Source organism: Panicum virgatum, chromosome 8K (assembly GCF_016808335.1).
Source record: "Panicum virgatum strain AP13 chromosome 8K, P.virgatum_v5, whole genome shotgun sequence".
Taxonomy (NCBI): domain Eukaryota; kingdom Viridiplantae; phylum Streptophyta; class Magnoliopsida; order Poales; family Poaceae; genus Panicum; species Panicum virgatum.
Genome location: NC_053143.1, coordinates 40,995,347 through 41,011,941, shown reverse-complemented (window position 1 = coordinate 41,011,941; position 16,595 = coordinate 40,995,347). Strand labels below are relative to the sequence as shown.

Here is a 16,595-nt window from a genome sequence, read left to right as displayed (position 1 = left end):
CTTCGGCTTGAAGTGCTCTTTAACTCTTTCTTGAGTTATCCGATCACATTCTTCAAGGCTCATGTCCCAGGGTTTAATAGGAGCCTCCTTGGTTTTCTTCTCCTTTTCCTTCTTCTTTGGAGGCTTCTTAGCCAGTGCAGCTATCTTCTTTACCGGCAGCTGTTTCTGCTTCTTTGCCGGTGGCGGAGGGGGTGACCATGGAGGCGACGGTGACGCTTGAGTGTTCATCGGCGCATGAGATGATGGTGATGGAGAATGTGCCGGTGAACCTTGCCGAGACAGTGCTGCCCTTGGGGAGTTTTGCAAAGATGCCGGCCTTGGAGAGGCATGCTGAGATGCCGGTCTTGGTGTTTTATCATCCGACTTTAGGACAATGTAGTGCTTATCCCATAGGATGTAGCCATGAATGGCTTCTGCTAGTGTCCTCTCCCCATCGCCTCTAGGAATATCAAGCTCGAGCGTCTCCCAACCCTGGCACACCTGCTCCACGCTAACTCTTGTGTATCCTGGCGGAATTTGCTGCCCGTGGTACACGTCGCCTGGTTGGGTTGGCATGGCGGTACCGTACGCAACAGTGACATTAAGTTCTTAACGACAGCGACATCTGTGGAAGCGCAACTGCTTTTTCGCTGAGACAGATGATCGGCTGCGACATTAGGCTCTGGAGGCACCATTTGTGCTTACTGTTGCTGGCTCATTGCTATGGCCACTTGGCGTTGAACCTCTTCCTCCAGTCTTTGATCGTGTGACATGAGCCGTTCCTCTAGCCTTCGCAAGTGCTCCCGCTCATCATTCTTTCTTCTTTGCCGGCTTCTATATGATTCAATGTAATCCCTGAACCCATACTTCCACGGAACCACGCCTTTGCCTCTTGTGCGGCCCGGATGCTCTGGATTCCCAAGGGCGTAAGTCAGCTCGTCCCTCTCTCTATCCGACTAGAATGTTCCCTCGGCCGCTGCTTGTATGGCCTCCTGTAGTCTCTGGGCTGCTCGCTGGATGTTTGGCCCATAGATGCAGTCACCAGTCAATGAGTCCAAGCTTCCCCCGTGACCATAAAATCAGGTCATTGACCTTTCAGGCCAGTTCATGGTCGCAGGTTGGATGCCTCTATCAAGTAGATCCTGCTCCATCTTCTCTCATTTGGGTATTGCAAGCTTGTAGCCTCCTTGGACTAGAGTGTGATGGTACACTTTCTTCGAGGCCTTGTCTTTGGCCTTCTGCACCTTCGGAAGCCCAAGCTCTGAAGACTTGTATTCCACAAATGCATCCCAGTGACCCCTGAGCTTTTCGAGCTCGCCGGTAAATACGGGTGTGGTCCCGGTCTTGATATATTTCTTCGTCAAATTTTTCTTGAATGATTGCAGCTGTTCGGCCATCTTACTCAGGGTCCAGCGCTTGCATATCTCTTCGGATTCAGCTGAAACCATGAAGTTTTTCTTAAGCTCCCGCCAGCACCATTCTTTTTCTCTTTCGGGTACCGCATCCCGTTCCTCATTTGGATTGGAAGCTTTCCAGAGCCTGAAGCTGATCGGGATGTGGTCCCTGACAATACATCCGGATTGTCTTATGAATTTTTTGGCGGCAGCTTCTGGAGCGATCGGTTCGCCATATGGACCAACTTCCGTTATAATGAACCACCCTTCTAGTTTTTTTGTTGGGCCTCGCTTCGTCTTTTTCTGCTGCGACAATGATCCAGACGGCTATAAAAAAACATTCATAGTATTCATATAGATTCAGATGAAAATATGATTGTCACTACAAATAAGTATAGTTGTGATACGTACATTAGCACTTTGTTCAGCAGCAGCGTCATCCTGAATAGATGGTGGCTCAATTCCATCACCGGACATATTCAAATATATGTCGGTATTGCTGCCATCATCAGCTTGTTTAGGGACATCTCCTTGACATTCGCCAATCATATTCAACAGGAACTGTTCGTCTTCCGCGTCTGTGTGTCGCGGGTCCATCGTAACTAAAATATGAATACAAATAAAACCCTTAAAAAAATTCTCTAAATAATCCACATATTTAGATCGGTAACGATTCGGTCGGTATCGGAAACGATCGGAAACTATCGGAAATGATTCGGTCAGTATCGGTAACGATCGAAAACTATCGGAAACAATTCGGTCGGTATCGGTAATGATTGGAAACTATCGGAAACGATTCGGTCAGGATCGGTAACGATCGGAAACTATTAGAAACGATTGTGTGTTAGCGCGAGTTTGCGAGCTCGAGAAGTAATATAAATGACATAATTAAATAATAAATACATGATAAATTAAAGGCTTCGAATGATATAATTAAATAATAAATACATGATAAATTAAAGGCTTCGAATGACATAATTAAATAATAAATACATGAAAAATTAAAGTCTTTGAATGGCATAATTAAATAATGAATATATGATAATTAAAGTCTTTGAATGACATAATTAAATAATCAATACATCATAAAAGAAATTCTCTCTAATTCTCTATTTCCTTCTCTATTTCTCTATAAATTCTCTCTAATTCTCACTATATCTCTATAAATAAAGAAAACACTATATCCATAATTGCATTCTAATAATGTCTATATAAATCAATTCTACTTAATATATAATAGATAAAACACTATATCCATAATATAATTCTAAAAATATCTATATGCATAATTGAATTCTAGTTAATATAAAACAGAATTACATAAACGTAAAATTTGAAAAGAAAAAAGAAAATGCCGGCGGCCACACTCACACAGGGCGGGGAAACCTAGGGCGGCGGCCCTGGACGACGAGGCGGGGAGCTGGCGGCGCGGTGGCGCGCGGCGGAGACGGTGGCGGCACGACGGCGTGCAGTGGAGGCCGCTGGGGGCGGCGAAGACGAGGGTGGGCGCGGAGTGGAGGCCGGGGCGGCGAAGACGAGGTGGCATGGGGCCGAGGACGGCGGCACACCGGTGAGCGGCCTGGCAGGGTCGTCGTCCAAGGCGGCGGAGCTCGGGCGGCGCTCGGGGACGGCGGCGGAGCAGGAGGCGCGATCGGAGGCGACGGCGGCGCGGCGCAGATCAGGAATGCCCAAGTGTTGGAGGAAGGCGGAGGTTAAGGGACATATATAGGGGGCCCCCCTTTTGTCCCGGGTGAAGGCATGACCCGGGACAAAAGGCCCTTTGCCACCCTTTTGTCCCGGTTGGTGCTTCCAACCGGGACAAAAGGCCCCTGTCCCCCCCCCCCCCCCGCTGGCCCGGTTAGCCGTTGGACCCGGGACAAAAGCCACCTATTGTCCCGGGCCCAAAGGTTGCCGGGACAAATGGCCTGGAACAAAGGCCTGTTCTGTAGTAGTGAGGGAAGTTACCCCCCCTCGCATCGCCCTCCAGGTGACTCGGGGGCGACACCGCACAACCGCCGGCACCGCTCCGTCGTCGCCTCCGGCGGCAGCCGGCCGGGCGGCGGCGGCGGCCTGCGTCTGGGCCGAAGCCAGCGCTGCCCGCCTCTTTCCTCCTCTCCTCTATTCTCCCCAGCCTCCAAACCTAGATGCCCTTGTTCCTCGACACCGATGGTCTCTGCCGGTTGCCTGGGGCCAGATCCGGCCATCCCCTCGCCGGATCTGGGCGCCCCCTTGCTGGATCCGGGCGTGGTGCCCCCCCGCTCGGCCAACGCCGGGGGCTGCCCCTCCCGGCGCCCCTGCTAGCCTCCGGCGCCTACGGGCCTCTCGTCACGGTGGCTGCCGCCCTCGCCGCGGTGGCTTGGGTGCCCGTCGTGCCGCTCTTGCGTTCGTGGACGCGCAGGCCCGGGTGGGGCGCGCTTCCATCGTGGGCGCTTCGGCCACCACCAGGGGGGCGGGGGGCTGGCATGGGCTGCCTTGCCGCCACGATGCCATCGGCCAGTGGGGTGCCTGGCCTGCCTTGCCCCGAGCCATCGCCAGCCAGTGCCTACCCCGGGCCGCCCGTCGTGTTTGGTGCCGCCCTTGCCGGGTTGCGTTGTGGCGGCGCTCTTTGGCTCTGCGACGACGTGCTGGTGGTTCCCTCGGCTATGGAGAGAGTACTGGGTGCAGGCGAAAGCCTTGGGTCCGCTTGCAGGCTAGTGATGGCGATGCCCTCGGGCGCCGTATACCTTCTTGAAGACATCACTCTCTCTCCCCCTCCTCTCTTCTCTCCGGTGTGCTTTTTCCGGGTGAAAACCTTGACCACGATGGTCAGACGACGACGGCGCATTTGGCATCGCTCCCTCCCTTGAGGCGTTGTCCTGGAAGCTCTACTGGTCGTCGATGGTTCGTGGTCGTCGGCTGTTCTTCGGGAGCTCTTGCTTCGGAACCTGCCTTCACTTCATTTCATCCACCTCGTCTGGGTTGCATCAGTTGTTGTTTGGCGGATGCTTTGCCGCTGTTTCTCTGTTTGTTCTGGCAGATGCTTTGCCACCGTTGTTGCATTGGGGCGGATGTTTAATGTAGCGCAACGTAATCAAATTATGGACTAATTATTTAATAAATTCATCTCGTGAATTAGCCTCTATTTATACAATTGGTTTTGTAATTATCCTATATTGAATACTCTTAATTGGTTTTCAAACATCCGACGTGATGGGAATAGTTTTACAACTACAGTTCGAATGATCTAATTAAAGGGTCGGGTAGACTAGTGTGAATAGCCAACTAGAGATGCAATGCGATTTTTTCTCTGAGTAACTGGATTGCTGGACCTAAAACACACTGATTATAACTATATAGGTATTTCCATTTATTCTTCTTTTATGAAACAAATGAATTACTCTTTTGACCTCTAGCACTACTCATTAGGGTTGCCATGACTTAGGAGTAGGGATGTAAATGGTACGGATATTTTCCGACCGTATTCAAATTCGATCCGGTCTGAAAGGGTTTTTATCCGTCCGTATCCGATTCCGAGTATCCAATATCCATAACTGATCCGTATTCGAATGCTCAAAAGTTATATTTTTATGATGTCGATATCTATTACAATCTTATCCGGCAAAAACTAACATTATTCGTATCCGACTCAGTATTCGAACACGTACACATATGAAAATAAATACGATATCAATAATATCTGACCGTATCCGATCCGTTTACATCCCTACTTAGGAGTAGGTCGCTATCGCCTGTAATGGAGTTGGAGAGTCACTCACTCTAACTGAATGATAGACACTATATTTTGAAGGTGTGTTTGATGAATTTGCCGCTGGATTCAAAATGTCATGACACGTTTCATCTCAATATATGCATCTTTGAAAGCGATCGGGTGCTCTAGCCTAAGAGGGGAAGGGGGTGAATTAGGCATTATTAAAAGCATAACCTTTGGCTCCAACTAGTTTGCACAGAACTTAAACTAGATTAAGCTACCTACATGTGCAACTACAGTTCACCTTAGTGTAAAAACCCTCATCCCAAAAGAGTTTTACAACATATAGCCAATCCTAGCAAGATACTACACTAAGTAAAGGCACACAAGTTGAAATATGAATTGCGGAAGCTTAAAGAGAGGGATGAGAGGGAGCGAACTCTCGACACAAGGATTTATCCCGTGGTTCGGATTGCCACAAAGGCGCCCCTACGTCCACGGTGTTGAAGCACTCGCGAAGAATATCACTTCCCGGCAATCAAGTCTCTTCCGTGAATACAATCACAGTCACCTTGGTCCCAATCTTCACTAAGGGAGATTGCCCACGAAGGAGGGGTCTCTGTCCCCCGCACAAAGTTGTAGACGCCGCTCCACACCAAGCCGGAGGGTCGTAGACTTGCCGGCGAGCCACCAAAGCTCCAAGGATGGCTGGCGCACCAAGATACAATTTTGGTTCACTTTAGAAAAACAGCACAAGGATCTAATTCTTGCTTGATAACTCACTCAAGAGCTAACCTAGCACCAACACTGCTTGTGCTAAGGACTAAGGATTTGATCTCTATGCTCTTGGATGGCTTGGAGGTATTCTTGGATGTGTGTGTGTGATATCTTGGAACTCCAGCAAACTCAAAATGGCCGGGGGAGCACATATATATAGGCCACCAAGTCTTGTAGCCGTTGCACCAACGGTCAGCAGAAAACAGCAAACCACCGGTTGTACCGATGCCTCTGCATGGGGTGGCGTCGGTTCATCCGGTCACTCTCAGACCAGAAGTAGCCGTTGAGCTTTTGATGCAAAGTCTGCGCCACCATCGGTTTAACCGATGATTGGGTGTCAGTTAAACCAGTCACTCACAGCATCTGAACTAGACGTTGGACTTCTCTCTTCTGCTAACTTCATTACACTGGTGCTATGCTCTGATGCACCATCGGTTCAACCGGTGCTGAAGGCTTGCCTCTTTTGCGCTTGACATCGTCTCTGGAACATAATACATTGAATGCACCGATGCCTCTTATTACACCGTCGATTCATCCGATGCCTAAAGGCTGACTTGGTTTGATTCCATTCGGCGCTCAGATTTGCACCGATGCCAGGGCGTCGGATCTTCCGACTACCATCGGATGCACCGATGCTTAGGGCATCGGTTCTTCCAGTGCTACTGATTTCAGTAGAACTCGTCTAATTCGGCGTTTTTTTAGTTCTTTCTTCGTGTTTTGCTTTGTATGACCTTTTTACTTCATCCCTAGGATCTAGAAATATTCACTCAACAAAACCATTAGTCTCATTGATTGCGTTGTCATACGATCACCAAAATCACTCGAAATGACATAAATGGTGCCATGTTCGTTACAATCTCCCCCTTTTTGGTGATTGATGACAACACAATCAAAGAAAGCATAAAATTTGCAAGAATTGACAAATTTAACCACTTACACTCGCTTGGATGCTTACCACCATCTAATGATGGGTTGGCCTCCCCTAAAACCATGATTTCACATTTGTTCCTCCTCCTATTTGCTACTCCTCTCTCATATGTTGACTTGATCCACTCGGCATTTCTCCCCCTTTGGAATATATTTTTCCTTCTTGGGAACATCTCTCCCCCTTTGTTGGGAACATGCCTTGCTTTGATCCACATCTCTCCCCCTTTGGAATCAAATCACCTAAAAAATCTTGCACCTAAAAGGTCTTGCAAAATAATATGGCTCATGAGAAGATTAGTAGTCTAGGGAGTTTGTTTCATGACTCATGATCCAGCGGTATGATATCAATGAAGATACCAATTGAAAATTTACTACGGTGGATCACAAAATCACAAAACTAGCATGACATGAGCTAAGCTTTCCATAAGTATGTGCACACAAAGATAATGTAAAAATCAAGTGCACAACTAGATATTATAACTAGAAAGCTTAAATCATATCATGCACGGAGGTAGCCCTAGAAATAATAAGAAAAAGACAATTATACTAATTGAATGAGAACCTTGCATACCTCCGGGGGTTTTTGTTTACCTTGCATGTACCAATCGAAAGTGACTTGCAACAATTGAAGTCTTTAAAAAAAGAGCACTTGGTACATCAAGGTTAAGCAAATGTATGAGTTCATAGCCTATGAATTTAGATATGAGCATTTAAGTTCAATAGAGCATGGCTCAATATGCATGAAAGCACAATTTATCTAATCACTCTTATAGAGTTGTTTGTTCACATTAATCGTGAATAACATTCTCTTAGAGTGTTAACTCCATCGTGAGACTACAAAAGATAAACTTGCAAATATGTTAGTCTCAAAATCACAAACCATAGGATGAGCTCCCCTAAATGTGTGCATTTAGTGTTTGAATCACCAAGCAAATGTATGCACATTGATTTTGACACAATTGGGAAGTTTACCCTATAGGTTGTGTTCATGGTACACATATGAAGTACATACCTCATGAAGTCCGTGTACCATGAAGAGTAACCTTGTGTAGCTTTCTACACACTTTTCAAACCATGTAGGTTGCTCATGGGTTAGAATCATGACACAAGCAACCCACCATATATAACACTAGGAGATGCAAAATATGCAAACATCCTAGTAAGAGCAATGGAGCTACATGATACTTGAATTGAAATATAGCTACCATTACATTATGGGGGACTTGGGCAACAAATGTCTAAGTTGTGAACTTAGCTTGTTTTGGCTTGAACCTTCACTTCAACTTGTAAGCTAAGCCTCCAAATCCCCCGAAGTCATTCTTGGGCTTCAAGTCTCCTTTGGAACCCACACCATTTGAGGCCCCTTTATGTTGGTGATGATGTCCTTGGGCACCCAAATGGAGTGATTCCAACTCCTTTCCTTCTTCCCAACCTTGTGAGCAATCACCTTGCCATTGGTCTTCTTTTTTATCACATAAGAGGTGCTATTGTTTTTGTTCCTCCGGTTGGGCTTGGTGTAGATGAGAGAACTCTTGATTATGAGTTTCTTCTTGTTCTTCTCATCCGGAAGCTTCTTCCTTGGTTGAGGACACTTGTTGGACTTGTGGCCTTCTTTGTGGCACTTTGAGCAAGTCACGGTGGACCCCTTCTCAAGCTTCTTCACCATGTCTTCACGGTTATCTTGAGAAGGTTGGACATTGCTCTCTATGTCTTTAATCTTCAATCTATACAAGTCCTTCATGAGTCTTTCCACTTCTTGCTTGAGCTCATCATTCTCCTTGGCAATGAGATCATCACATGATTCTACAATAACATTCTCATAGCATTTCTCATTACAAGGGTTAGAGCAAGATTCATCAATTAAATCAATGCAAGAAGTTGAAGCATCTACCCTAGAGATAGGAATTGCACAATGGATATTTTTCTTCATTCCCAAAGAGTCATTAGTATCATTAATGCTCTCAAATTTTAATTTGAGCTCTTCATGCTCCTTGTTAAGCAATTTGAATTTGCACATCAAATCCTCAAAATTTATAGTAAGAGAAGCATTTAGATCATTGAGAGCATTAAGATTTTTAATTTCTTTTGATTGCTTCTTAATGATTTTTTGGTGCTTATGAACAAGGTCAAGAAGTTCATCAATTGAAGGAGAGTTGGAGTCATCATCACTTACATTGCTATCCATACCTTTGGCTGGCATGTGTTGGATGATGATGAAGCTCCCTCATTGGTGCGGGTGGTGGTGCTCTTGATGGACTCATCACTTGAGCTTGAGCTTGGTTTTACTCCATCATCCACCCATTCTCCAAGAAAAACACGAGGTTCATCTTTGGGCTTTTTCTCCTTCTTTTACTTCTACTTTTTCTTGAGCTTTCTCTCAACCTTTCGGGAAAAATTAGATGGTGAAATATTTAACCCTTCCCCATAGAATTGTGAAGCCATTTCTAAGGGATTCATCCCTTCCCCAAAGAGCTAATTCACTAGGCGGTGAAGCCTACCGATCTAATGAGCCGGTAAACACAAATTTGCCATTGGAATTGGCTTTCTTTGTGAGAGAAGTGAGTTCCCAGCTCTGATACCAATTGAAAGCGATCGGGTGCTCTAGCCTAAGAGGGGGAAGGAGTGAATTAGGCACTATTAAAACCTTAACCTGTGGCTCCAACTAGTTTGCACAAAACTTAAACTAGATCAAACTATCTAGATGTGCAACTACGGTTCACCTTAGTGTAAAAACTCTCATCCCAAAAGAGTTTTGAAACCTATAGCCAATCATAGCAAGATACTACACTAAGAAGGTAAAGACACACAAGTTGCAATATGAAATGCGGAAGCTTAAAGAGAGGAATGAGAGGGAGCGAACTCTCGACACGAGGATTTATTATGTAATTCGGATTGCCACAAAGACGCCCCTATGTCCACGTTGATGAAGCACTCAAGAAGAGTATCACTTTCCGGCAATCAAGTCTCTTCTGTAAACACAATCACGATCACCTTGATACCGATTTTCACTAAGGGAGATTGCCCACGAAGGAGGGGTCTCCGTCCCCCGCACAAAGTTGTAGACGCCGCTCCACACCAAGCCGGAGGGTCGTAGACTTGCCGGCGAGCCACCAAAGCTCCAAGGATGGCCGGCGCACCAAGATACAATTTTGGTTCACTTTAGAACCACAGCACAAGGATCTAAACCTTACTTGATCACTCACTCAAAAGCTAACCTAGCACTAACACTCACAAACCTTGTGCTAAGGACTAAGGATTTGATCTCTATGCTCTTGGATGGCTTGGAGGTGTTCTTAGATGTGTGTGTGATATCTTAGAACTCCAGCAAACTCAAAATGGCCGGGGGAGCACATATTTATAGGCCACCAAGTCTTGTAGCCGTTGCACCAACGGTCAACAGAAAACAGCAAACCACCGGTTGAACCGATGCCTTTGCATGGGGTGGCGTCGGTTCATCCGGTCACTTTCAGATAAGAATTAGCCGTTGAGCTTTTGACGCACAGTCTGTGCCACCATCGGTTTAACCGATGACTGGGTGTCGGTTAAACCGGTCACTCACAGCGTCTGAACTAGCCGTTGGACTTCTCTCTTCTGCTGACGTCATTACACCGGTGCTATGCTCCGATGCACCATCGGTTCAACCGGTGCTGATGGCTTGGCTCTTTTGCGCTTGACATCGTCTCTGGAACATAGTACATTGAATGCACCGATACCTCTTATTACATCGTCGATTCATCCGGTGCCTAAGGGCTGACCTTGTTTGATTCCATTCGGCGCTCATATTTGCACCGATGCCAGGGCGTCGGATCTTCCGACTACCATCGGATGCACCGATGCTTAGGGCATCGGTTCTTCCGGTGCTACTGATTTCAGTAGAACTCGTCCAATTCGGAGTTTCTTTGAGTTCTTTCTTCGTGTTTTGCTTTGTATGACCTTTTTACTTCATCACTGGGATCCAAAAATGTTCACTCAATAAAACAATTAGTCCCATTGATTGCAATTATCATACGATCACCAAAATCACTCGAAATGGCATAAATGGTGCCATGTTCATTACAATCTTGCCGTGTTGGTAATGTCAACAGTGCATTGATCCCTTTCTTCTAGAACTGACGTGAAATTCACTTCCTCCGATCCAACGTATACGCTGGGGTTGGCAAGTTTGACTCGTGGCATCCACACATACATGTATCACAAATGTTGTGCTGTAAGCTGACATAGACAGCACTACTAGAAAGCAATGCAAGCATATATACTAGAATATCTTGCTGCTACCCATTTACAATTTCATTATAGGGTGACAACCTACCGTCTTGCTCTCGATCGTTAACGGATCCCAGCTCGATACCACCAATGAATCGCTCATCAGCTGCAAGGTTCCTGTTGCTCATCGCCGCCACCTGCAGCTCCTTCCTCATCGCCCATTCTCGGAAGCAGCCTGTGCTGGCCAGTGACCACAATGCTAGTGAGGCGTGCGTTCCTCATGAGAGGAACGCGTTGCTGGCCTTCAAGCATGGCATCACCAACGACAGCACAAACCTCCTCGCCTCATGGAGAGCAGGACAAGATTGCTGCCGGTGGACAGGCATCACCTGTGACAGCCAAACCGGCCACGTCGTGAAGCTGGATCTCAACGGGGCCTACTCCTTTTACCCACCTCTGGTCGGCCAGATAAGTTCGTCCTTGCTTTCTCTGGAATATTTGGAGTACCTCGACCTCAGCTCAAACAGCCTGGAGGGAACTAATGGCAGTGTGCCAGAGTTCTTGGGTTATATGAACAACTTGAGACATCTTGATCTCTCCTACATTCCTTTCTCTGGTAGATTTCCAACCCTGCTCAGCAACCTGACCAACTTGGAATATCTTGACCTCTCCACATCATTTTTGGGTACTGTGCCTCTTTATCTCGGCAACCTTTCGAAATTGCGCTATCTTGATCTTAGTTGGATGCAAAATGTGCAAGCAACAGATATCTCATGGATAAGTCATATGCATACGTTGGAGTATATCGACATGAGCAATATAACTCTCAGCACAATAACTGATTTGCCTGTTGTGGCGAATATGATTCCAACTCTGAAGCACATCATTCTAATAAACTGTTTACTTCCAAGTGCAAACCAGTCGATCACACATCCAAATCTTACCAAACTTGAGGATCTAGACCTCTCAGGGAACTACTTTGGTCATCCAATTGCCTCATGCTGGTTTTGGAATTTAAAAGGCCTCAAGTCACTCCGCCTAGACGAAACCTATCTTTATGGTCCCTTCCCTGATGCACTAGGAGAAATGGTGTCGCTCCAACACTTAGATTTTTCCTATAATGGAAAAGCAGCCACAATGACAGTGGACTTGAAAAATCTATGTGAACTCGAAAGCTTATACCTTGACAAGAGTCTATCTTCCGGTAATATAACAGAGTTTGTAGAGAAGTTACCACAGTGTGCCTCTAGCAAATTGTCTGCCTTGAGTTCACCAAGCAATAATATGACTGGAGTATTTCCAAATACTATGGAGCACCTAACCAGCTTAATTACCCTTATCCTCACTAACAACAGTATTAGTGGAGCTATACCCCCAGGGATTCGAAACTGTACTAGTTTGGAGTACTTACATTTCAGTTCCAATCGACTCAGTGGCCAGATACCATTACTGCCCAGAAGCATCAGGATACTGGATGTCCCCACGAACTTCTTGTCAGGGCATTTACCGCTGGAATTTGGATTTCCAAATCTTAAAAATCTAATCATATCTTTCAACTACATTACTGGTCAAGTTCCGCCATCTGTTTGTGAGTCACCAAACATGGCATTCCTAGATTTATCAAACAATCTTTTTGAGGGAGAACTGCCTCACTGTTCTCATATGCCAAACTTACGTTTCCTTCTCGTAAGTAATAATAGCTTTTCAGGAAAGTTCCCCTCATGGCTCCAACACTTCTCATAACTGGTTTTCCTTGATCTTTCATGGAACAAGTTTTACGGATCACTACCAAGGTGGATCGGAGACTTGGTGAGCCTACGCATTCTACACCTAAGTCATAACATGTTTGATGGAGATATTCCGGACAACATCACATATCTTACCCGACTTCAGTACTTGAATTTAGCAGCCAACAATATATCAGGTTTAGTTCCTCCATCTCTGTCAAACTTAGTTGGAATGACTCTAAAACATCGATCCAGCCCTAATGATGATTCATATTCATTTGACGAGTCGCAAGATATATTCTCCCTGGTGACCAAGCATGAAGTGCTCAAGTACGGCGCGCACGGGCTAGTTGATGTGATCGGAATTGACTTGTCGCTGAACCGCTTAACCGGTGGAATTCCAAATGAAATAACTTCTCTAAGTATACTGTCAAATTTAAACTTATCATGGAATCATTTGAGTGGAAACATTCCAGATAATATTGGATCTATGAAATTGATGGAATCACTAGACCTATCGAGGAACAACTTTTCAGGTGAAATCCCACCAAGCTTGTCAGATTTGACATATTTAAGTTACCTGGATCTGTCGTATAACAATCTCAGCGGAATGATCCCATCAGGTCGTCAACTTGACACCCTTTATACCGAAAACCCTTCCATGTACAGCGGAAACAATGATCTTTGTGGTCCCCCTCTCCTAAGGAACTGCTCAGAGAAAAGAGCATCAGAGCATGGCAATCAACAAGAAACTAAAAAGGATCCTGATTTTGTGATCTTTTACTATGGACTGGAGTCAGGGTTTGTGGTTGCCTTTTGGGTCGTTTTCTGTGCTCTACTATTCAAGAAGGCCTGGAGGGTTGCCTATTTCAGTTTCGTTGACTTGCTGTATGACAAATTAAATATGTTTGTGGTTGTCATTTGTTGTATATATATAGCTAGGAGGAAGACCAAGAATTAAGGGCGCACATCTGCATAGCAACATCCCGGTAAATAAAGTTAAAGAATTATCATTAGCCTGGGCGGATTCATTTTAAAAACTTTGTTGGAGTTATTATGAATAATGGTAAATATTAGCTATTGCGACGCAAATAAATCAGTGGTTTCGTTGCCATTTCCCGTTACGCTAATAACTCTAATTTGGGACAGAGGGAGTAGTTGCCCATGTGAGCGTTATTGGCGACGTGCACATTTCATATAGATATGGTTAAGTTCCAAATTTTCATGACCCAGCACACACCGAAAACACAGCACATGAATAGCTATAACTCACGACTCGGAACCAAACGACTGTGTATGTCGCGGACCAACTACGTACTACTTCTCCCCTGCCCAGTTCTCCACCATCTTGTCTAGTGCGGTGGTCGCCGCACCGCCACCGCGGATACCTTCCGCCGCCGCCTTCCTAAGCTCCGCCACCTTCGCCCACACCGCCGCTCCCTTCCCTTCCCCCACCATCACCTCCCTCACCGCCGCCGCGATCGCCTCCTTGTCCTTCGCCTCCGGCAACCGCACCGCCGCCCCCACCCCTTGCGCCAGCATCACCGCGTTCAGCCGCTGCTCGGCGTACAGCGGCCACGCCACCATCGGCACGCCGTGCACGAGGCTCTCGAGCGTCGAGTTCCACCCGCAGTGCGTCAGGAACCCTCCGGTGGACCCGTGGGCTAGCACCTCCGTCTGCGGGGCCCACGAGGGCACCACTAACCCCACGCTCCTCGTCCTCTCCACGAACCCCTCGGGGAGGTAGGGGAAGGGGTCCTTCTTGCTCTCGGCGTCGTAGTAGTTGCCGCTCAGCGAGCCCTCGTCGCTGGGGCTCCGCACCACCCAGAGGAAGCGCTGCCCGCTGAGCTCCAGACCGAGCGCGAGCTCGCGCATCTGCTCCGCCGGCAGGGCACCGCCGGAGCCGAACGAGACGAAGATGACCGACTTGGCTGGCTGCCGGTCGAGCCACTCCAGGCATGCTGCGCGAGGCGCTGTGTCGCCGGCGCCGCTGTCCGCTGGTAGGATCAGCGGGCCGATAGGGTGCACCGACGGCCGGCCGAGCTTGGGTTGCTGAAGCACCATGGCGACCTCCGGCTCGACCGCCTCGAAGGAATTGACGAGGATGGCGTCGGCGTCGAGGAAGAGCCCGGCGAGGCGGACCATCTGGCCGTAGGCGGGGCTCAACCTGTCCTGGAGCGGCGAGATGACGTCGGGCCCCGGGATGGGCACGCACCCCGGCAGCCGCAGCGGCTCGTCCAGGTCGCGGAACTCGCCAGGGATGGAGGCGGCCAGCTCGGGGAGGTGGAGGAAGAGCGTGAGCGCGTGGAGGCTGCCGGGGAAGAAGAGCCACCTCCGCCCCACCCCGGCGGCCCGGGCCGCGACGAAGGCGTCCACACCGAAGAGGTCGGTGACGAACGCCACCAGCGGCGCGGCGGCCCGGCCCCGGAGCTCCGCGAGCGCGGCGGCGAGCGCCGGGACGGAGCGCGCGCACTCCTCGGACATGAGCGCCTCGTTGGGGGTGCCGGGCGGAAGGTCGGAGAGGTCGACGGGCGGCAGCGCGCGGGCGTCGACGGCCGGCGGCAGGGATGCGAGGAACGCGCGCTGCGTGGGCGACGCCGTGGACGCGAAGGTGAAGAGCGTCGCCGTGGCGCCGTGCCGCGCGGCGAGGCGCTTGGCCAGCTCGGCCAGCGGGATCAGGTGGCCCATCCCCGGCGTCGCCAGCAGCGCCACGTGCGCCGCCGGGCCCTTCGTCTTCGTCGTGCTCGTGGTGTCTTCCATTGGGGTCGATTGATAGCTGCCTGAAGACAGGATGGAGCTTGGATCAGGTAGGCAGTGATCAGCAGTGTCTGCTGGAGATTATATTTATAGTAAGTGGAGTTGTTGGCATTGGAACTTGGAAGCATGAAAGGAGGGGGGCTGCTATCTCCTCCATGAAAGGAGCAGGGGACCTACGGCGGCTGCTGCCGAAGCTTCTATAGTGAGTAGTGACATCATGGGTGACCAGCACACATCACATACACTGATCTTTTTATACACACTAGTTTGTCAAGATCCTGAACCACCATGCCAAGATTCACATCGTAGCAATAGTTGTCGTTGAAAGTTTAATTTCTTTTTCCCAATTCAGTTTCGCTGCATGCGTTCATCATGTGCTCCCTCCAACAAGGATAACAAGCTTACGTTTCTGGAATATTTAGAGATTGTTATTATTGCCAAACACATTATTTGATATTGGCGAGAACACATACCTGATGAGCACATTTCTATCATCTTATTATTTGGCCAACAAATGGGGGTGCGGTTGCATATCACTTAAGGCGATGCATCTCCCACCATCGCCTGAAGAACCGGTTGTATATGTGGTGGGCCGCATTTCAGCCCAATAAATATGACTGTTTGCACGTAAAGAGGGAAAACACATGTGTATGCATGCAGATAAGAAAAAACAATGACATCATCCACTTGCAAACATGTTTGAAATAAAAAAATCCATAAGTTTCAGAGGGAATATCCAAATTAAATTCTAATTGCAGCATCATATTTCTTGTGTCAAGATCTTCAAAACAAGACCACACTTGACTATATTTGAAGAATTTTATTTTTTTAAATATTTTTTTGATAAAACTAGAATGGATGGACTACAGCGAACAAATACAATATCTCTTTGCGAACAAAATATTAAACCCGACGAAAAAATAATAGTACACCACGGAACATCACGAACAAAAAAATTGGTGTTGCATGTGTCAGCTAAATAACAGAGAGATTCTGTGCATGCATATAAAAAAGACAACAAAGATGACATCATCTATATGCATGTAAATTCAAACTAATAAAAATTAGTAGTGTTAAACTATACATCTAAATCAATTTTGGATTGCACCATTATATTTCTTGTCATAAATTTGAATTGTGCCA

General features: G+C 47.4%; 3 protein-coding genes across 3 annotated transcripts; 2 read left to right on the top strand and 1 right to left on the bottom strand.

The window, feature by feature from the left end:
• Window positions 1–11,081: 11,081 nt before the first annotated feature.
• LOC120644687 (LRR receptor-like serine/threonine-protein kinase GSO1) lies at window positions 11,082–13,711 on the top strand. The gene has a single exon (XM_039921366.1). It carries the CDS (start codon window positions 11,119–11,121, stop codon window positions 12,709–12,711), a length of 1,593 nt encoding a protein of 530 aa, XP_039777300.1. The 5' UTR covers window positions 11,082–11,118; the 3' UTR covers window positions 12,712–13,711.
• LOC120644686 (receptor-like protein EIX2) lies at window positions 11,137–13,711 on the top strand. The gene has a single exon (XM_039921365.1). It carries the CDS (start codon window positions 12,811–12,813, stop codon window positions 13,654–13,656), a length of 846 nt encoding a protein of 281 aa, XP_039777299.1. The 5' UTR covers window positions 11,137–12,810; the 3' UTR covers window positions 13,657–13,711.
• Window positions 13,712–13,868: 157 nt separating this feature from the next.
• On the bottom strand, window positions 13,869–15,501 carry LOC120644685 (UDP-glycosyltransferase 72B1-like). The gene has a single exon (XM_039921363.1). It carries the CDS (start codon window positions 15,453–15,455, stop codon window positions 14,013–14,015), a length of 1,443 nt encoding a protein of 480 aa, XP_039777297.1. The 5' UTR covers window positions 15,456–15,501; the 3' UTR covers window positions 13,869–14,012.
• Between the last annotated feature and the right edge of the window lie 1,094 nt (window positions 15,502–16,595).